The sequence below is a fragment of the Tauraco erythrolophus genome, chromosome 19, assembly GCF_009769465.1.
Source record: "Tauraco erythrolophus isolate bTauEry1 chromosome 19, bTauEry1.pri, whole genome shotgun sequence".
NCBI classification, from domain to species: domain Eukaryota; kingdom Metazoa; phylum Chordata; class Aves; order Musophagiformes; family Musophagidae; genus Tauraco; species Tauraco erythrolophus.
Window position 1 is genome coordinate 7,168,192 of NC_141483.1, and position 22,155 is coordinate 7,190,346.

At 53.2% G+C, this 22,155-nt stretch overlaps 1 protein-coding gene across 1 annotated transcript; it reads left to right on the forward strand.

Annotated features, from left to right (window-relative positions):
* The first annotated feature begins 7,956 nt into the window (after positions 1-7,956).
* Positions 7,957-21,159, forward strand: SEPTIN5 (septin 5). Its single transcript, XM_086623598.1, has 11 exons — positions 7,957-8,046; positions 13,008-13,104; positions 13,647-13,733; positions 14,257-14,380; positions 14,553-14,687; positions 15,360-15,477; positions 16,062-16,163; positions 17,065-17,161; positions 18,482-18,617; positions 20,494-20,596; positions 20,929-21,159. Exons 1-11 carry the CDS (start codon positions 7,957-7,959, stop codon positions 20,983-20,985), a joined length of 1,146 nt encoding a protein of 381 aa, XP_086479724.1. The 3' UTR covers positions 20,986-21,159.
* The last annotated feature ends 996 nt before the right edge of the window (positions 21,160-22,155 follow it).

A 22,155-nucleotide genomic window follows, 5' to 3' on the forward strand; every position in this document is an offset into this window, starting at 1 on the left:
CAAGCGTGCCAGTGGTAGGGCTGGCTAATGCTCCATCCAGCGCTTGGTGGGCAGCCAGCAATGGGCTGACACGGATCTAGGGGGAGAGAGTCAGCAACAAGCTCCTGAAATCTTCCAAAAAGGTCTTTTCAAAGCCCTGTCCATGGGGCAGGCAGCAGTTTGGTTTTTGAAGCCAGGCGGAGGGTGGAAACTGCCCAGCGATGCGGAGCTGCTGGAAGTCTCGATGGTTTGCATTGGAGGACCATGAGACTCGCAGAGCTCTGCACGGGCTCAGGACATTGCCCATGGAGATCACAGTACATTACAGAGTACAAGAGGTCGGAATTGATAGATCAGCTCTGAAAACCTCAATCTGTACATCTCCTATGAGGAGGGAATCTGTGGGGAACCCATAAATCCCAGCAGGACAACTCCTCCTCTACTGTTCTGTCAGGTACAGATGGTGTGTCTGTGCATCTCTGCAGGTCCTGGGGATGCCTTTGCAAACATCAGGGCTTCAGGGACCAGCACTGCTTCCCAGAGAGTCACTGCATAGTGGCAGGGAAGAAGGACAGGCATCCTATACGCTCAGTAAGGATCTCTGTGGAGGCTTCATCTGGGTACACACTCCTGTGGCAGAGACAGCTCTGTGTTGATTTACCCAGATTTCATGGCTGCTCTGTCCTTCCTTGGGTTTTGTTTCCTGGAGGAGAGTGTTATGATGTTTTTCTGAGAGTGTCTCCCACCATTGCTGATAATCAGGTGTGCTTTTTTAGTCCCTACCGGAAAGGAGTGTTCTGCACCACTGCTCATAAATTGAGGTGTGCTGCAACCTCATTGCAGCTGATTGTTTATTAATGCTAATTAGATAATTGCTTCCAAGTGGCAACAACATCACACTGGCTTTAATCACACTCATTTTCTGTGTCACTTGGGGAGAAAGGGCAGGGTGCAGGTGTGAGAGGGAAAACCGTGTTTGCCAAACTGAAAAGGACACACGTTTCTGCAATGAAATACTCAAACTGCTGTGCAGTTCACTTTGCTGTTTGTACTGAACCAAGAGCAACATCCAGGGGAGGAAGGGAGCAGAATTTCCCTCTGACTAATGCTGCTGGATTGTGCAGAGCTGCGGGGGAACTGCCAGCCAGAGAAACCATCAGGAGGAAAAAGGAAATGGAAAGGGAATCTAATTATCCATCTGCAAAGACAGACACTGGTCCCGACGCAGGGCCCAGCCCTGGGCAGGCTTACATGGGCAGCGAGGTTTGCACAGACTGGTCGTATGGCAAGGCTGGGAACTGAGCTCCTGGGGTTCTCCTCTGGGATGGCAGATGGTTCAGCGCGTGTCACAGGGAGCCGGGTGAGACTGGAAGCCATGTAGCTCCAAGGGGCAGCACTTTGCAGCCAGGAACAGCTGTGTTGCATCTCGGTGGAGGTGGAGCATGGGTAGAGGTGTGCAGGTGCACAGGGAGGAGGGTGAAGGCCTGGCACCCTCTCAGCAGGCTCCTCTCGGTCAGGTGGGCTGTCTGAGGGGGAGGGAAGGAAGGTAGAGGTCCCTGTGTGCCTCTGCCATCCCAGCCAGCATGCACAAGGACTCTGCTTCGTGTCACTGCAGTGACTGCGTGGGGGCAGCTGACAGCGGGGAGGGAGGGTGAGAGGCTGAGCCTGGGGGGCCGAGCACTGATGGAGACCTGCAGGAGACCCCCTAGGAAGGAGGAGATGCCCCTACCTCCTTGTCGTGGAAGGCAGCAGGCTGTCTGGCCTTGAAGGGTGCAGCCTGCAGAGCTTTTCAGAGTTGTTCCTCACACAGGCTGGGGCTGGCTTTCCTCACCTTGGGTGCCTCCCAGGACTAAAAGATTGCTTTAGAGAGCTGCCTTTTTTCCCCTTAACTAATGGAATTAAAAATGATCTGCTGAGCTAAGAGTGGGCTCATTCTCCTCTCTTGTGGGCACCAGCTACTCCTAAAGTTATGTTAATTGTAGCTGGGAGACCCAGACAGAGGTTGGGAGCTGTCCCAAGACAGCTGGCTTGTGTTCTCCCAATGTTGTTTTCAGGAGCCTGCTGGGAGGACAGCAGGGTTAAGAAAAACCTCCTTGCACAGCTGGGAGTATCTATGAGATGGGCATACTGGGGATGAACCAGGGGCATCACTGCTTGCGCGAAGCATCCCTTTTCCAGCCTTGTTTGTCCACCGCCTTGCTCTCCATGGTCCCTGCTCAGTGTGCCGTTCGCAGGTGTGGTGCCCCAGCCTGGACTGCCTTTCCCAGCAATGCCCTCGGACTAGCCCCCGCTGCACCAGGCATGAGTGTCTCAGGATGCTCAGAGGCCGTGATGTCCTCTCCGGTTCAGGATTCAGCCTCTTTGGTAGACAGGCCTGATCCTGCATCCCTTACTCAAGTGAGCAGTCGTCTCTATTTCAATGGGACTACTCGGTGAGTAAGGATCGCAGGATTGGGACCACTACCTATAACTTTAACGTGGACTTTCTGTAGGATCTTGTTCCCAGCTTTCTTCTGTTCATGTATGTTAATGTGCATCAAGAGCTTCCAAAACTGCTGATGCTCTTATCATTTGGATGGAGAACCTGAGAGCTGGAGAAGCAGTGCCCTTCCGTTTCTGAGGATAAATCACCATTATTTTCCACATTCCCCTCCAGGGAGTTCGGTGTCATGGAACAATGTGTACCTGTTTGCCTCCAAAGCATTCCTGTTCCTGGGGCTGGCAGGGCTCTGCCCTGCCTCTCCCTGGTTTTCCCAGCTGTGGCTGTGAGATGAGAGGCAGGGAAGCTCTTTAAGCCTGACTTGTGCTGCGAGAGCTGGGGGATGAAGCGGAGGGAAGGATGAGCGGAGAGACTGCTGCAGACCTTCCTGTGCTGCCTGGTTTCTCCTCCTGTCTGAACAGGCTAAGTTTGGAAAGCTCTGTGCTTTGCTGCGGTTTTGAATGCGCTCGCGATTGTCAGTGCCAGGGCCCGCAACCCTGCGTGAAGGTTGCGGGTTTGATCTGCAGGTTGATTTCTGTCTGACCCTGGACAGGGGGAGCCACCGTGGGAGCTCCCTGTTCCCACACGGAGCCGCAGGCCCTGCTGTCGAGCGGGCCGGCTTCTCCCTCGCGTGGAACGTGTTGGTACCGCACCGGGGAAGGGCTGGCTGAGTGGCTCCTCTGTGCTTCTGCCAAGAGGAGAGAAACCCAGCGTTTTGTGGAAGAGTTCCAGCCAGCTCCACATCTGCCCGATTTGTTACATTTTGCAGATTGTCCTAAACGATGAGCGGAGGAGCCGGGTGCGACAAGAGCTGTGAGCTTGCTCCAGAGGGAGTCACGAGTTAAAACAAGTGGGAGGCAATTTATGGTCGTCCATCCTTTTTCAGAGCTGGAAGTGGAGGCGTTGCATGAGTCACATGGTGCCTCTTGGGAAGCGTGAAGTACCTCAAGTGGAAGCAGGGAGCACAAATACCTTTAAAATGGAATTTGATAAATTTCTGGAGGGATTATGTGACACAGCAGCAGTGATCCTTGAGTGGAAATTAAAGCTTGACCTGCGGGGTAGGTAAAAGAAAAGACAGGAGACGTGATTGCTGTGTTGACTGTGCTTGTGGCACTGTATGTACAGGAAATTAATCCAGTGCTTTGGGATTTGTGCAGTGCTGGTCTGGTTTCTTGCTTTTTCCTGAGCATCAAAGGATGAAACCTGGCTAAAGCGTCAGGGCTCTGATGGTCTCAGTAACCACTTATAGAGAGCCTTGATTACAAGCTCGAGGTTAAATTAATCATCAGAGTTTAGATCAGCGAGGCCTTTTTCCTTGGGTCAGGTCAGCAGGAACATCATGGTGAGCATGCAGCTCTGCTGGTGTAGAGAAGCGGAGTCCAGACCTTGTGACACCCATGAGATTCCCAAGTCTGGGGTCAAGCAGCCCACAAGTCAGCACTGATGTTCCATGTGGCGGGAGAAGAGGCAGCAGGAGAAGGAGGGAACCGAGCTGTGGAGGTTCCCGGCTGTGCACCCACAGGGAAGGCATCTGCAGCAACTCAGCCTCTGTCACCGTGGTCCAAGCTGGGACTGGGTTTACTGCTGGCTGCTGCTCCTGTTTGGCTTGAACAAACAACTCCTCTGAAGTGCCCTTTCCGTCCTGGTCAAAATTAGCCAGGAACCAAATTTCCGTTCTGTGGGGAACTCTGAAAATAGCGTGGTCTGTTTCAGAGGAAAAAACATACATGCAGTCATGATGTGACTGCGCTGACATTGCTGAGGCATGGATGTGCAGAGCTTCATCAGTCCCCCTGTGCAGGCCAGGCCGGCTGGGTGTGTCCCTGGGGGAACCCTGTTGCCTGGTCTGTGCTGCTCAAGAGTGTCCATCTGGATCGTGCTGAAGATATTCCTTCCATGATGCGCTGCAGGTTGTTCACCAAGGATGGAGCCTGAGCACTGCAGTCCTTAGGCCGTAGCATCTCTGCCAGAAAACAGCTCCTCTGCGGGTAGGGGACCGTCCTCTGAGCTGACTGGGGCCCTGTCTCCCTGCACCATGCTGCTTCCCCTCATTTCCCATCCCCTGGGTGCTCCGGGGCAAGAGCTCTTAATACTTGGACCTCTGGATCTAGCTCCTGTGTGTGTTATCTTTGCTGCTCAGAGCTGAGCCTCTTGGCTAAGCCCATGCCACAAAGCACAGCTCCTTTGCTGTGGAGTGCAGCCTGGGGCTTCACCCCGATGGGCTGCTCTTGGGGCTGTGCTTGCCCCGAGCCAGCGTTTATAAGCCAAAGGAGAGGGACGTTGCGGAATGATGGGTGTGCGGTTTGGCTCTGCCCTGGTTCTGTTTTTAGAAAGCAAGTGCTGGACACAGCAGCAGCATGGAGGGGCTGGGCTGTGCCAGGCAGTGCCCATTGATTATTTTTTTGCCTTTCTTTTTTGCTGTCACAGTTTGACAAAGAAGGGCTGGTCCATGAGGTGGGGTTGGCTTGGTGCACCCCAAGCCTGCCTTGCCCTTGGTGAGTGATCGGTGAGTTGGGGCTGAGCAGAGCTGTGCTCTGACAGTCAGAGACCTGGATTCTGCTGCCAGCTTCATCCCTGAGCTGCTGCTTCTACCCCCTGCCTGCAGAGGAGGTTAGAGATGCTCGTGGCCCACAAGCCAGTAGAAGAAAACGCTTTGATTTTGCTCTAGATCTTGAAAGGGCGAAGACGTGCGTTTCCCTGCCGAGCTCTGCTGCACACCATGTCTGACATGTCCTGTGGCTATTTTTCCTCTGAGGGTGTCGTACATCAGATCTCTTGTTGGAGAAGCAGGCCAGGGTTTATGCTGGGCATTTCCAGGGGCTGTGTGGAAAGAGAGGGGGCAATCAGGAAGGACAGGGACAAGTAAGGTTGACTTGGCTGTCTTTGGGAAGTTTGCACATGGACCAAACTGGGCCAGTGACTCTGGGTGTGTCATGTGGCACATCTGAGGGACACAATCATATCCTCTCCTTGGCCCATCATATCTGGTTTGGTGACTCTGGGTAAGAGAGGAGCCAAGATGAGCATTTGTAGAAGAGGCGGAGGAGGCTGAGTATGGGACCAGTTGATCTTCCTTCAGCATTTTGAAAGTCATGGTGTTGGCCATGCAGTCTTTAAGATGTTCTCTAGCCAAGACCTACCGTTCTGCATTTCTTTTCCTAATCTGCTCTCTGTGTTCCCAGATGTGGCCTCCTGGCTGGAATTCCTCCCTGGCTGCCAGTCCTGAGACCGAGTGTGATGTGTGAGAGCTCAGGGTGCTCAGGAGACAGTAGCTTCTTGTTCCTCTCTGCGCTGTCAGCACAGCTCCTGAGGCCACGAACAACATTGTGGTTTTGTTGCAACCAAATCATTGTTGACTTCATCTGTGATCCCAGCTCGCAAGAATGCTCCGATTTGATGCAGTGGGCTCGTGGGGATGCAGCATGTCTCCATGTACCCATGGAAGATGCTTGTGGTTGGTGGCCATGTGGTCTGTGGTCCCAGACAAGAGTTTACCAAGCCATGAGAATTTGTGGGGGTTGGAGAGGGTTTCCTTGCAGCTATTGTGGTTTATGGTGTGGAAGGACTGGTGAAACCTCTCTGTTATCTCAAGTAAGTTTGGATGCGTCTTTGGTCTACCCAATGTAGACAGTATGGTACCTTCATTGCTCCTCAGTCATGCACGACCTGCAGACCTCAGTGGTGGAGTCCTCCAATCAGGAAAACAGGGATTAGGTATTGTGAATCTAGGAGAAAAAAAAAATAGTGTCATGAGCATGGCCTGATCTACTGCTAGGCTGGAAGGATGTTGTAGGATTATCGTCTCCCTGAGCAACAGAGCAATGCTGCAAAGTAGGGGTAGAGCTGCCGAATGAGGACATGTTCCGAGAGGTGGCAATCCTTGTCACACCTGGATCTCAGTCCAGGCCTTCCGCTTGCCTGTTACACACGGAAACGGTTGGGAACAAAACCCAAGGGGTGTGATTTAAGGATGCTGCTGGCAGAGCAGAGTGGTTTGGAAAAGGGCTTCATGCATGCAATATAGCAGCTGCCATACAGCCGGAATTTTCCTGCTCTGGGAGTGTTTCCCTGTTCTCCATTTATTTTTCTCAGCCTTTAGGACCTTGTGCCTGCAACTTCTGAGGTCACCTTCCCTCAGCATGCAGAATGGCAGCATAGGTAAAACACTGTTCTTCTTTCTTTTTTTGTTCAGCATATGGTGTGTTTCTAAGACCTTTCCAGTGTCACAGCTGCCCCCAGACTTCAGGCCACTGGTGAACTTGCAGTAGTTTGGTACTTTATAGCAGAGCCTGGTGTCAGCCACGCTTGGGGTGTGTGCTGGAGGCCCTGGGTTGTGGCCTGAGATGATGAGGACAGACCCTGCTGACCAGGCACTCTCTGGAGCGGCTATGGAAGAGCTGCGCTCCCCAGAGACGCAGCAGGAGCTCTGTCTGGGAGCGGGGCAGGAGCATGGCAGCAGCCTCTGTCCTTCCCCATTTGCAAGCAGAAAGCTGCTCAGGAACCTGTGTGGCAAGTGGCGGGTTCCTCCAGCACCACCAGTGTTGCCATCTTGTGTGACTTTATTATACATGCTGTGATATTAACCCCCCAGTTTCTGGAATCATGTGATTATTTGAGATTATCAGCTTTTGTCTCTTTCAAATAAACTCCTGTTGCATAGAAAAGCTGGAAAGCAGGTCTTATATGTAGGTTCAGAATCCAGACTTGAGGTTTGAATGATTTTTCTGTGCATGCTATGCCATTACCAGGCTGGCTACTTGTGCTTAACAAACACACAGATTCTTCTTTATTTTGAAATGTCTTCAAAGCTTAAATGGTTGCTGTAAGGTCCAGAATACATCAGCTGCTAGTCTGACTGGATTCAGAGGTGAGGCTGCAGTATAGCCTGGACTAGACAACAGATGGACCTGCACCATGTGGAGGCAGATCCTCATCAACCAGGACTAGGATCTAGGGGTTCAGTTTGGACCCAGCTTTTTGGGAGCTTTACAGACTCTTTAGACCTTCGCACACACAACCAGAAGCAGCGCGTTTTCGCCAAGAGCAGGTTCCCTTGCAGCAAACCTTTCTCGGCTGCGTCGGTCAGGATATCTAAGAAATCCTCCAGCCGAATAAGCCCATCTGACAAAAGGAGTCAGACTCATGGCTGGGGCAGCATCCGGTACATGCGCAACCTCTCCGCGGGACGCTGGCGGAGCGAGAGACATGGCTTCCAGCCCGCGGCCTTGGTGGCCTTTGTCCTGTCCTTGCTGGCAGGCCCCTCCCGCGGCACAGGCGGGGGCAGGAAATCCCGGGCAGCTGCGGTGGGAGCCCACTCACCTCTCCTCGCCTCGCTGGGCCACCGCGCCGAGGCGAGCCGAGCCAGCCCTGCGTGTGTGTGCATGCGTGGGCGGGGGGGCTGCCACATGGATTTAGCGAAGGCTGGGAGGGAACACATGGGTTGGGTTTTTTTTTTTCTTGGCCCGCGGTGGCTGTCCGTCCTGCCGGCCGCGATTATGGATTCGATCATTATTCAGGAGCGGTTAGTGGAGCGGCTGCTTTCTCCCCGGACGCAGGCACAGCGAAGCCACCCGGCCAAGCTGAAGGTACGGGGGTGTATTTATAGCACCGTGCGAGCCGGGGAGCAGCAGGGACAGGAGGGGGGAGGATGGTGCCGGAGCAGACGTGTGCAGCACGAGATGAGACCGCTGAGGAGCAGAGGAGCAGAAAGACGCTGGTAAGGGAGAGGTGGCGGGGACGGAAAGGAGGGGAGCAGCCCCCAGGGGAGCAGGGCCGAGGGGCGCGACGGACAGCTGGGAGGTGCACGAGATGTTTTTGTGCGGTTATTCAATGCAGCGATTCCCTGTCTGAATGGCGTGTGTGTGCTTGAGGGGCTCAGGGCAGGGGTCAGCGCTGCGTCTGTGCCCAAACGCGGTCCAGTTTGCGTTACCGTGTTAATGCGGGGCTTTGCCAGCCGGTTCTCTTTCTGTGGCAGCAAATGCTGGTGGGCGAGTGGTTTTGCTGATGCTCCCGTGCCCAGTGCCAGGCCCAAGGAAACAGATGTACATGGGAGATGCCCCAGGGGGCTGTTTGTGTTATGAATTTATGCAGCTTTCTGGCAAGGCAAGGAAGCACAGGGTCTGCTGCTCCTCTGAGGCTGGGCTGTGCTGGTTCGTGCAGACGTGGATGTGGCGGACGTGCCTGGCCAGAGGGGAATGGCCGGAGGAAAGGCTGTCTGGGAGGGAGCTGGACAGCTTGTGCTGCAGGCTGTAGCACGAAGAGTGCCCCCCTGCCTCGAAGAAGGGGAGTCAGGGGCACCAGGATCCCAGCACAACCTCCATCATTTGAGGTTTACTCTAGAGCTGGGGTAGGGGCTATTCTTCCAATTTTCTGTGGTCCCATGGTGTTTAGCTCTTTTGAACATACCAGCAAGGCTCCGTTTGTCCCAGGTCTGAACAGTGAAGTCGCACGAGATCAGGGTTGGTTTAAACAGCACATGCAGCAGGGAGGTGAGGAGGGAATAGGGAATGGCAGAAGCGATGGAAGCCGTGCTGTGTATCCTGCCTTGGAGGTACAGACAGCCCTGCAGACACCTCGGTACCAGGGATGGCTTCTCCTCTGTGCAAGAGATCCTTAATGTTTCTACCCCTGATGGGAACAGGACTTGAACCCACCAGTGCTTTGTTCCTTGACTTGAACTCCCAGGGGGAGCACTGCCTGCATGGGAGCCTTGGCCACCTTGGCCAGGTGGTGGAGGATGTGAGGTTGGGGTCTGTTACTGTGATGTCCAGTGAACCAGTGGGCACGTGCCGAGGGAGAGTACGGACATGTTTTTCTTGGCCTGGGCTGCTTTGGTTTGTGACAGGGCCCCAAGGATCGGTCACATCTCTTGGTGGCCTCCACTGTGGTGCGCGGGGCACGTTTTCAGGCACATGGGAGTGGGACGCCAGCGGAAACAAAGGCAGCACGTAGAGGAGGCGGTGGAGAGAGGGGCTCCTCATGCCTGAGCGCCGCTGGCTCTGCTGGCTGGGGCCCTTTCCCGACAGCTGGGGCTGGCGAGGGAAGTGCGGTGCAGCGACCGGCTGTCTCAGCTCCTGTCAGCTTGATGGGAGCTGGCTCGCGAGGGTCGAGAGCATGTGGAGGGGGCTGTGATGCCTCCAGGAACTCCCTCAGTCCAAGACTCTCATCTAATTCATGGATTTAGCTTTTCACAACCCAGAAAGCCACATGCCTCCTTTAGTAGCCCTTCCAGCCCTCTGCCCCCTTCAGCACTTTCCATCTGTGCATAGTTGCTCTGCAAATAGCATCCATGTTGGGTCCTAACGAAGATGGTGAGAGGTGTAGAGCTTTGAGCGAGGCAGACGCCAGGCTCTGAAGGCCGTTTCGGCTCCTTAAGTGTGATGTTGGTGTTGGCACACTAGTGATTCGGTGGCACATGCCTGTCATGGTACCCAAACACGGCTGGGATGGGAGCAGAGGTTGAGTGTCTAAAAGCCGAGATGAGGAACCGTGGATCTAGGCTGGCCATGATGCGGAGACTGTGCTGTTGTTCCTGAGAGAAGGCTGTTAGGAGAAGGGAATCCCTCCCTGCAATATCCCCTGCATCCCTTGCCTTCACCCATGATAAGTGCTCTTGCATGACCTCAAGTGCTCAGCACTGACCTTCCTTACTGTGAGGGAAATGAGCACACGAGGCATTGGTAAAGGATAGTGTCCAGTGCTAGCTGGGATTTGCTCGTTTCAAATGTCGTGATTCCATGAGCTACGAGAAGGTAGCGAGAGGTACAGTAGATCCACGCTTCCTTGGCTGGGCTGAACAGAAACGAGAGATCAGGTTCAGCCAGTTACACTTGGCTGAAGTAAGCAGAGTTGCACCAGAGCTCAGCTCCCTGGTGTCTCCATTGTCAGCCCTTAGTCACCTAGGTTAAAAACCCAAAGAAAATAAGAGAAACACACCTCAAGCCTCAGTTATGGTTTTATTAGTACGTTACTAGTGCTATTTCACGTGTCAAGTCACTGGAAAGAGCAGGTGCTCATTGTCTTTCCAAAGTCTGGTAAAGATCGGGGCACGTCTTGTCCTGCTCGCACCCGAAGTTTGGCTGGATGAGAAGACAAGGGGAAGGATGTTGTATGTTTGTGCTGCCCAAAGGGCAACACTGGCCCTGGCACTGTGAGGCGTGAGCTGTTACGTGTGCACCTCAGTTGCATTCATGGATGTGCTTCACTAGGATGTGAAGCAGCCGGGAGGCAGCCCTGGCACCGAGGGATGCAGGCTGGAAGTCGCCCTTTTTTTCTTTTCTTGATATTATCACATTTCTCGCTCTGCTTTGCCCGCCTCATGTTTACCCATTACTGAGGCTATTGGGTGGCAGTTGGCAGTGTCCCCAGGCAAGCGTTGCTTTGCCACGTGCAGCTTGTCAGATCTGCCGTCACTTTTCACCCTGGGGTCTCGCTGCTGCTTGCTGCGCCAGTGCTTTGGGACGCCACCATTAGAGCTGCCAGTGGAGTGCTTTGGGCACTCTCTAATTCTCCCCACTTCTCTCTAGTTTCACTTGCTCTGTCCCTTCCTGCCTTTACGGGCTGTGGGGTGGTGAAACAGCATCGCTTCAGCCACGTTGGCAAGGGGGTGAGGTGAGGGACACCAGAGCCCACAGTCATTCTGTCCGTCAAGGCTAAAGTGACCAAGTCTGAGACCCAAACCTAAATTTCTGGAGGCAGTGACGGTGCTAAAGAACAGAGTCCTTGGGCCACAATGGCCATCAGCTATGCTTGTCCTGTCTGAGTGGGCAGCTCCAGAGCAGCCATAAATTGGGATGAGGAGACTATGTCCTCCCTGCTGTATGTCCCCACCGGGACTTTGCATCTGGCGTGGCTGGAGATGCCCAAGGATGTTCACATGTGTGGTCATGCAGCCAGAGGCTGTGGGGGGCTGCCCAGGAGCTGCGTTGCCCACTTGCAGTGTAGAAATAGGTGTGAGTCAGCATTGCCCTAAGCTCAACACACTGGATTGTAATGTGTGTGTCTTTGAGCGTGTGCCCCACGAATGAAGGTAGTTAAGCCTAGGAACAGAGGTCTTCCTTGCTGTGCCTGGAGTACCAGTGCCAGAGAGCTGCGGGGTGAGGACAGCCGTATGCTTGAAGGCATCTATGGCTGAGTGGGAGCTGGGGCTGGTTTTGAGGAAATCCTGGCTCTGTGGGTTTGCTTGTGGTGTGAATCCCAGGAGTATGTTTGTTTTAAGTGGTGTCGAAAAGCGAAGTCTGTGATGTCCCTAGCTCAGGCATTTGTGAACGGCTGCTTCCCCTTGGGTTTAGCTCGGAAAGTATGTGAGAAGAGATGTGTTTGCCAGGGTTCATGCCCACCCTCCCTCTGCGCTGGGGCCTGGGGAGGGGAGTGCGCTGCTGTGGGGGTGTGGGCTGCAAAGGCCCAGGGGTGCTCAGGTGGAGGCTGGATGGATGGAGCAGCCAGGCTGTGTGGCCCACAGTTACCCACAGCCACCTGTGCTGTCAGCACTGGACCATGTGCTGAACCCAGCCTGAGGGCAGTAGCTGGAGGAGGTCCATGAATCCCATGGATGAGCTGCGTTCACCTTTTGGGACATGTGCTGCACGAGCAGCAGACACGGCACAGGCTGCATCTTTGCTCCTGGCTGCAGGACGCACGCTGCGCACTTGTGAAACACACCATTGGTTGTGTTGCTCCTGGCATGCACTTAGTGCTTGTACAGGGTGTGTGCCATGCTCAGGGGTGGCTGTGGCTCTTACGTGGTAAGAGGGTGCTCGGTGACAGTGGGCTGTGTCTGGGGAGTGGTTAGGCAGTGGGTAACGCTTCAGTGATACCATATGTAATAGCCTCAACAAAAGCATCTCACCTGCGTTCTCAATACTTGCGCACCTTCCCGTGCTCCTTGAACTTCAGTCTCTTCAGAAATAACACTGGAGATTATTCAGGATTTTCTCTTGCTCAGCCAGGAGTGGCTGTGACACAGCAAGAAATAATCCTGTCTCAGGTCAAACAGGAGCCAAGCCACTGAGCCTTCCTCTAGACATGGCTCAGGACACCGCAAGCCCTGGGGTGCTAATTACAGAGAGCTGTCCGTCATGTACTGCAGGTGCCTCTGGAGGGAGAGATGCAGAAATGGCTCTGAAAGACCTGGGGAGAGGTGACATTTGGTGACCTCGCTGTGAAGGGAGAAGCAAAGAGTTAGGAAAGTTGTGTGTCAGTAGCAGCCCCAGATGTGCTCTCTGGTGGGAACGGTGGGATGTGCCTTTTCCCTGTGCTCTCCATGCTGGGAGGCTGCCATGAACTGCTGTGTTGGCTGGTGAGAGCAGGTGATCAGGGCTGTGGCTGGGAGGAGGTGGCCCTCTGTGCCCACTTGTGGGAAGGGCAGAAGTCCCTGAGCCCAGAGGATGTGTGTGCCCTGCCCTGCACCACTGCCAGGGCAGGGACCAACCTCTCCTCCACCCCTGGGCTCTGCCTCAGGGGCTTTTTGAGTCCAACTCCCTGTTGCTGTGTGAGGCTCGAGCAGGAGGGGTGGCACAGCCTGACCTGCTCTGTCTCTGCTCTGCAGGACCACGAGAAGCAGTACGTAGGCTTTGCCACTCTGCCGAACCAGGTCCACCGGAAATCCGTGAAGAAGGGTTTCGACTTCACCTTGATGGTTGCAGGTGAGACTGCCCATGGATGGAGTTGGCTGGGCCACATGGTGGGTGTGTGGAGGGAACCAGCTCTCCTCACTTCCCTTATGTTCTCCCTTAGCACCTAGATCCTCCCCTTGCTCGGCTCTGGTGCTCGTCTCAGACCTTGCTTTGCTCCCTAGCCTGTGTTGCAGTCAAACCATTGCCCCAGGAGGAATGGGCCATCCCTGACCACTCATAACCCTCTCAAGTGAGCACTGAGTGTAGCTTCTCCGTCAGCAGAATGGCTGGTCTGGGTGGTGAAGGCAGGGTCAGCCAGAAATCGAGGGAAAGGAAGAGGAGGGAGGATGGGGAAGCCAGGAGATCACATCTGTACAAGGATTGAAACATCTTGCAGCAAAAGTTCTCTAACTGCTGGAAAAATGTAATGCCCATAAACAGCTTCTGACAGCTCATGTCTCTCACTTCCTCTGGCTCAGGATTCAAAGCCTCGTTCAGAGTTTCATTTGTAAGTCGATTAGTGGGTCATGTCACTTGCTTTTCCCTCCTCCCCTTTGCGCTCTGTCAATTAGGAGAGTCGGGTCTGGGCAAATCCACGCTGGTGAATAGCCTGTTCCTGACAGACCTCTACAAAGACAGAAAGCTCCTCAACGCAGAGGGTAAGTTGGGGACAAAGAGGGATGAACAGTTCTTGTGCCCACGGATTGAGACTGGCTGGACCCCAGCCCCGTTTGTTCTGCTCTGCTCTCCTTTGCTGGCTGCAGAGACACTAGCAGTCAATCAAGAAGGGTTTGGCTGTAGAACTCTTCTGTACTATGAAGGGAAGGTGAGGCTGCAGAGCAGCACTAGCCCTTTGGGTTAAGATGTTGAGACTTGTCTTTTGGTTTTGGGTGCTGGAGTGTGGTAGGGATTCCCCCTACCAAATGAGTGGACAAAACATTCGGAACAGCTGGGCTACAAGCACTTCAGAGGCTTGTGTATCTTCTCAGAGTCTGTCTGTCTGTCTGCTGCTGGCCTCCTGCTGTGCCACTCCCTTGAGGCTCCTTAGAGGATGATCAGGGTTTTTTGAAACCCGTGTTACTCCCTGTGCTCAGTGATAAGGAGGGAGACAACTTGTTGTGGATGTGAGTGGGGATCCCCAGCGTTACTGCCTGGCTTTAACTCACATATTCCTGTTCAAAGAGAGAATCAACCAGACAGTGGAGATTGTCAAGCACACGGTGGACATTGAGGAGAAGGGTGTCAAGCTGAAGCTGACCATAGTGGACACACCAGGCTTTGGAGATGCTGTTAACAACACTGAGTGGTGAGCAGGCCACTGCTGCCTTCCTCCTAGTCCTTGGCCATGTTTGTTTTCTGTGGGTGCTTCACAGGAAGGGACTCTGGCAGTGGGAAGGGGATGATGCTGCCTCACAGTCCCTAGGAGACACTGTCCTGTTAAACACATGATTTTGTTTTGATTGAATTACCCTTCCCAGCTGGAAGCCCATCACCGACTACATCGACCAGCAGTTTGAACAGTATTTCCGTGATGAGAGCGGCCTGAACCGGAAGAATATCCAGGACAACCGAGTGCATTGCTGCCTTTACTTCATCTCGCCCTTCGGGCACGGGTGAGAGCCCCCACTCTGGGGCCAGGGTATGACTCCGTCCAGAGGGAAGACCCTTGTGCCCCAGGATTGCCCTGTAGCCGATTGTATATTGGCAGGGCTGTTGGCACAGCAGAAGAGCCGTCGAGATGCTCTCCCTCTGCTGAACATCACACCACCTCTCTCCCCTTCGATGGCAGGACAGACTGCCGTGATGGGCAGAGCTGGTTGCCCTCAGGCTTTGCAGCCTGTTTTGGAAATCAGGAGAAACAATGCCACAAAGACTTGTGTTTCCTATCTACTCAAGCCTGACCATGGGTAGGAAAGGCAGTTTTAAGCTCCCTTCTGTCCCTGCCCCTCGCTGGCTCATGTGCCAGCCTAGCCGGGAGTAGCTGGAGGGGCCATGTTGGCTGCCCACAGCACAGGGCAATGGAAGGAGTCCCTGGGCTGTGGCCTGGGTGATATTTGGCTTGCAAGGGAGTGAATACCCAGCCTGTGCCTGTGAGACATTCAGCAGCTAAGATCTCAGACAGCTTTCCTGACGATACAGCCCTAGCTGGGGGCTGTCCCCGCGCTGCCCCAGGCTCTTGTGACAGGGCTGTCCTTTTCCCTTCATGCTGGGTGGGTGGGAGAGGCTGGAAGGGGAGCTGCCCAGTGTGTTCTTGCTAACCGTGTCCCTCCTTGTCCCTGCCGCAGGCTGAGGCCTGTGGATGTTGAGTTCATGAAGGCTCTGCATGAGAAGGTCAACATTGTGCCCCTGATTGCCAAAGCCGACTGCCTGATCCCCTCCGAGATCCGGAAGCTAAAAGAGAGGGTGAGGTGCTCTTTTTCTACAGGGGTGTACCTGATGCGGTGGCAGGGATGGGCTGAAGAGGAAGAGAAGAGACACAGATATATATTGAGATATATGTATACACACATAGATATATATATTTAGCATGTGTGTGTATACATATATATATAATACCTGCAAATCTAATTGTGGCAGTGCTCTGCTGTGAGAAGGGAAGTGGTGTCTGCAGAGAGGCCAGCTCTAGAAGAAACATCAAATCTTTTCGTCATCTGTTAGGCTATAGCAAACCCATGGTAGCACAAACAGGGAATAAACCCAGCATTTCTGTGTTGTTCATAGAATCATAGAACGGCATAGGCTGGAAGGGACCTCAGAGGTCATCTAATCCAACCTCCCTGTCATGGGCAGGGACGCCTCTCAACTAGACCAGGCTACTCAAGGCTCCGTCCAACCTGGCCTTGAACACCTCCAGGGAGGGGGCATCCACAACTTCTCTGGGCAATTTATTCCAAAGTCTTACCACCCTCGTACTGAAGAATTTCTTCCTAAGATCTAATCTTCAGTTCAGTGTTGCATCCTTTTGTTTTTGTCTTGCACGGACACAGATCCGGGAAGAGATTGACAAATTTGGCATTAAAGTGTACCAGTTTCCTGAGTGTGACTCTGATGAAGATGAGGAGTTCAAGCAGCAAGACAGAGAGCTGAAGGTGAGGAACCTGCTCAGCAGGGGACTGGGAAGTCTGGCTCATGGGTATGTCGGTTACTCCAGAAGGAGCCAGAGCTGCCCTGTGTTTGCCCAGGGGACAGCCTATGTTGACTCATGTGGCAGATGGCCTGGAGAAGGTGCTGATATCCTTGCTGGTGCCATGAAGTCAAGTGTGGCACAAAGACATGGCACTTCCGCTCTCTCACCAGGCAGTGTCAGTCTTTCCTCAGTCCACCCCTGCCTGTATGTTTAAGGTGGAGGCTGGATTGTACAGCATTTGTAAGCACCTATTTCTGAATGATGCTGTCAGCAAGGAGGAGCGATTTGTGAGTGATGAGGCACCACTGTGACACTTTAGTTGCATGGGGGAGACAACATGATCGTACAGGCCTGGCTGGAGGCCAGCAGCGCAGCCCTGACCTTCTCCTAAGCTGAGCCAGCCCCGTGCGTGCATGCAGTATGGCCTTATTTCTCCTGTTGGAGAGTTGCAATGGACTTTGACTCCGTTCTGAGCAGAGAGGAGCACAGCCTCTACATCCCTGCCTCGACAAGCTCTTGGCCTACAGTGTCCCACTTGCTTGGTGTCCTGGCCTCTCTGCTCTGGCTTCCTTGTAGAGTTTCCCCTCAAAGAAGAGATGCAGGCACCTGCAGAGACACAGCTTGCCTCGGGACAGCTGAAAAAGTCAGACTGGGAATTAGGCTGCCTGCAGATCCCAGTGCCTTAGGCTTTTCTCTGCAGCTGTGTTGCAGTGTCCTGTGCTGTGGCACGTGTGGATGTCCCTGTGCCTTTCCCACCAGCACCTTCCTGCTCCTGTTCTGCTCTGCCTGAGCTTGGCCCTCGGAGGAGGGATCCATTGGGCAGCCCTGGGCTGAGCTATGCTCAGCGATGCCTCTCATTCCAGGAGAGCGCTCCCTTTGCTGTCATTGGCAGTAACACTGTGGTGGAGGCAAAAGGCCAGCGAGTCCGTGGACGGCTCTACCCCTGGGGCATTGTGGAAGGTAAGCGCGGTGCCTGGGAGCTGGCACTGTGAGCGAGGGGCAGGCGGGGACAGCGGAAAGACAGGTGGGGGCTTGCAACAGGGACCCCACAGAGGAGCTCACCTCTGCACAGCTGTGCCTGGCTGTGCCAGCTTTGGCACATGGCAGGGGACAAGGAAGGATAGAGACAAAAGCACTGGGACTGGCTCAGGAGGTCTGTAACTGGGGGTCTGGTGATCACTCTGCCTCTGAAGCCATGACAGACCAAAGAAGGGAGGCTCCAGTGTGAATGGAAGAATGCCTGGGCTTTAAGGCACTAGGACGTGGCTTTTTATTAAGGGGAGCGGCTGGGCATTGTTAGTTTAGTTTCTGGGGAGAAGCCATTGCCCTCAACCAAACTGAATTGTAAACCCTCCTGCACTTCCTCTTTCTCTGCTGCGGCTCCTGTGTGTGCTGCAGTTGCCGGGCTGGAGTCTGTGCTGATGCACAGTGTGTTTGCCTCTGTCTTCCTTTCTAAAGGGAGAGATTTCGTAGAGCCCATGGGCAGAATAACCCTGGCATGGCTTTTGCTGCTGTTGCTGACTCCCCCATGCTGGCGCATTGCTTTAAGGTCTTGCAGCTTTAGATCTCAAAAGCCTGCGTGTGCACTCATGGGCTGGTGCCGGCCGCTTGGGCTGCCCAGCTGCTGGCTCTGCTCTTTTGCTGGCTCCAAAGGGGAATGTGCCTGTCGGGCTGCTGGCATTTGGCAGTGAGATCAACTTCCTGAAGCCCTGGGCCTGACACAGCCAGTGTTCCCCAGCCCTGCAGAGAGGTACATGGAGGTCACCATGGCAAGCGCAGCGCTTCCCTGTGAAGCCCCATAGCACTGTCTGGAGCCTGGCTCCCCATAACAGCAGCTCTTTCAGCTCTCCAGACCGTTGCTTGCTCATGACTTTGCTCCTCAGGGACTGATTTTGCCTATAGAGACCTCTTGATGAGTCCTAAATTCTGAGGAGATGAGCAGTTTGCCTCCAGCACTGGCTGCGCTCACTGTGGTTATAACAATGTCCCATGTACCTGGGAGCAGCATCCTCTCTCAAGGCTCTCCTGTATGTGCTTAATTAATCCTCTCACCTAGAAAAAGTCCTGGAAACACAGTGACTTCAGCAGCCTGGCCTCGGCTTTGAGAAGCACAGAGCATCATCAAGGCCCCAGGCAGTGGTGAGAAGAGTGGGAAGAGGATGGGGAAGGAGCCCTGGGGAAGTTTTAGTCCAGCCTGGGAGCCAGGACGTGAGAAGGGGCTACCTGGAGAGGGCTGGTGAGGTGTGACAGCCAAGTGCTTTCCTGTTATTGCCTCTGCAGTGGAAAACCAGGCACACTGCGACTTTGTGAAGCTGCGGAACATGCTGATCCGGACACACATGCATGACCTGAAGGACGTCACTTGCGATGTTCACTATGAGAACTACCGAGCTCAGTGCATCCAGCAAATGACCAGGTGGGTCCCCACTGCGTACTGGAGGTGGCAGAGGTCTCTGACTCTCTGTGGAGCTGTGGTTGCTCTCAGAACGGCTCATCAGTCAGGAAGATGTGTGTCTGCTGGGGACATGCTGGGTTGCAGCCTGAGGAATGGCACTGGGAAGTAAAATAGCAAATTCAAGCGTCTCCCGCAGCTTGAACCCATGGTGGGAATGCTTCTGAGAATCCATGTTCCTGTCTGAGGATTCCTCATGCAGATCTTGGGGAAATAGGCCTGGAGATTCTTTTGAAGAGCTGTTCCTAGCACTGGGTGAAATACATCCAGCCTACTGAAATGGGATAAACTATCTGTCTGGTGAGTGATAGCTGTGTGCGTTGCCAAAGAGGAAAGCATTCTGCAGTTCTTTGCAAATGACAGCATGACCCTTGGGATGCTGCTGTTCCTCAGACAACAGAACCCAGGCAATTAGCAAGACTCTTAACACATCTCCAAAGATTTCTCTGCATTGTCTTCCCATTGCATTTGTTTCTCTGTGGTTTCAGTCACAATGATCAGAAAATAGAAAAGAGAATACTCATGGGCTTCTCATTTGAAACCTCTTTTTTTCCTTCTCCCTTCCATGACTGAAATACTGGTGACAAATTTTAGATTTAAGTAGGTCTTGGCTCGTCTGTTGTAAACCATCCCCTTCACTTCCTGCCTGAGCTGGCTGGGTAGCTGGGTGCTGCCACGTTGCAGAGCAGAAATGGCTGTGCTTCACATGGAACAGTCCTGTATGTGTGCACACGTACAGGTTGGGACATTCTGTTCATGCACAGTGTATCTCGGTACTTTTGCATAGCAGACGAGCCTGTCTTTTTCAGCAGTGAGAATAGAGAGTCCCAAAATAACTATCTTAAATGCTAGAGCTCTGTGAGAAGTGTCACAGCTGCTATTGAGGTAGGCTGTGTATCTATTAAAAGAAGTGCATGATGAAAAAGCAATTGCTCAGCTTAAGAAAAGCTGAAGTTTGGTACCGTTTCTCACGCCATGGCTAGTTCCAGTGAACAAGTCTCAGAAAACCGAAGCGTGGCCAATTCTAGCAATGGGATAAGGGTCTTTGTCTAGAGAGGCGTTTTGGGAGGAGATCCCAAGCTCCAGGGCTGGAATTGACTCAATAATGAGCCAACGGTGACTCCAAGTGGTGAACGCTTGCAAGTGGCATCTTGAATTCCCACTTTCAGCCCAGGCGTCTTTGGCTATTACCACACCCAACTCTGACTTTTGGAAGAAAATCACCTCCTTCCTCTGTCCCCTGCCTGCCCTCGTGTGAGCCCCCCAGCCCTCACTGCAATGCTGCTCTGCTGGGCCTGTTGTGTTTCATGTCTCCCACCTCCTAATGGGAGGGCAGGCTTTGTTATCAGACTTACAGTGGTTAAACCTCTCCCCTGGGAAAAAAGAACAACGTGGTGGGCATGTGGTGCCTTAGGGGTGCTGATATAGTTTGTGCTGATCCTGTGTATGTGTGTAGGCACATGCACAGATGAGCCAAAGGAGACCAGCTAAATCGTCTGTAAAATGTCTCTGCTGAGCTTGCCAGTGCAGTTACAAAAGGTGGTTAGAAGCATCAGCCTCTTCTGTGCTTGCTCTCAGTGTAAGCATGGTTTGGGTTTTCTCTGTTAGCTACCCACAAGCTTCTATTTTGAAAACTTATTGACTTTATTTTCATTCTGTATCCGAGTGCATCCCACGACTCTGGGCTAGATTGCCCACAGCCCCTTCACCTGGCTGGGTGCATGCTGCCACATGGCTGGCAGTTCTGCCATCATGAGTGACAGCTATCACGTGGTGACACCAAATCCAGCCAGCCTGAGCCATGACTGACTATGTTTCTTCCCTCTCTCTGTCTCTCTAGCAAGCTGACTCAGGACAACAGGATAGAAAGCCCGATTCCTATCCTGCCTCTGCCAACACCGGACACTGAGACAGAGAAGCTGATCAAAATGAAGGATGAGGAGGTGAGACTCATTTCTGCCTGGGCCTCCTTGGTGTTGGAGCTGGAATCTCAGGAGTTTCTCCAGGATTGCCCCATAGAGGCTGTCCTGAGGCTTCCCACTCCTGCCTGCCACCATCACGGGCTTCTGGTGTGGAGGACAGGGTGTGAAAGCTGTCGCTCCTTCTGTCAGGGAAACGTGGCTCCATTCCACCACAGACACCTCTGTGTTCAGGCAGGAGTTAATATTCTCTGAGGGGTCCCTTTGACAGCCCCAAGGGACTGTCTCCAGTGCAGATGACCAACTCCCAGCCACAGCAGATCTCTTTTTGACTATCTCCTCTCTGTCTTGTGCAGTTGCGGCGGATGCAAGAGATGCTGCAGAAGATGCAGCAGCAGATGCAGGATCAGTGAGAGGCAGGTACTCGGAGGGCAGAGGGAATCCCCCAGTGACTGTCTGAGGCCTGGCAAGAGCTGTGGACATTTAGAAAAGGTTTCCTGTTGTAGAGAGACTTGTGGGCAAGAGCTGCACCCACACCCTCTAATTTATTAGCAGCAATGCTGGCTTTGCGGTCAGCTGGATTGTGGAGGAGGCTGTTCACTTAACAGTTTACTGATGTGTATTTCTTTTTTAATAATTATTCTTTCTTTTCTTTTTTCTTTTTTTTTTAAAAAAAAAAAAAAAGAAAATAGCCTAGGAAGTCTCTAAGGCATTCTAAAAAAGAAAAACAGAAAAGAAAAAGATCTCTCTTCCCCATGTACTAATGTCTTGTTTGGGAATGCTCTGGTATTTAAAGTCCTGGTTTCTCTGATGTACAAACTTGAAGACTATCTGTGTCAATGCACGTAAATGTTTACTCCCAGCTGAGGTGCTGTGCCCTCATCCCCGTTCCCCTCGTCTGGGGCCAGCACAAGCATTGTAAAGGCAGCCGTACCCTGCTGTGTGTTTGACCTGCACTGCTCAGGCTCCTCTGCCTGAGGCCAGCTCTGGCCCAGAGAGCTGGGGCTGGGCATTTCTCTGTGCACTGACCTGCTCAGGAGCCCTGATGGTTGCCTGGTTTCTGCCCAGGTTTTTCTGGGTTTTTTGGTTTAGTTGGTTGTTTTTTCCTATCAAGAAACTCCAGGATCTTTGCACTGAGCAGCAAGGGACTGATTCTGTCAAAGTCAGTTAGATTCTTCTAACTGAAGGCTTCTACTGCTCTCAGATGTCTTTCTGACAGAGAGAATAAGTTGTTGGCTATTGCCTGCAAGGAGGAGATGATGGGAGTGAGCACTTTCCCGGCTGTGGTTTCCTTCCACAGCAGGCCGGAGGTGTTGGTAGCGGAACCCCAGGGCCCTGCAGTAGCTGGGTGAGGCTATCTCATGGTTTAGCTCTGGTCATCCAGCTGCAGTGTGTCTCCAGTGTTTGCTCTGAAAAGCACCATGGCAGCCAGAGTGCTTGGCCAGGACTGCTTTGGAGGGAGTAGAAACCCTAGGGCTGAAATCCAACCCCAAATGCAGAGATGTGCCCTACTTCCAGGCTTTGCAGTCTCACAGACGCATTACTGACTCTGAGCATCTCCTGGGGAAAGGGGCAGTTTTTGG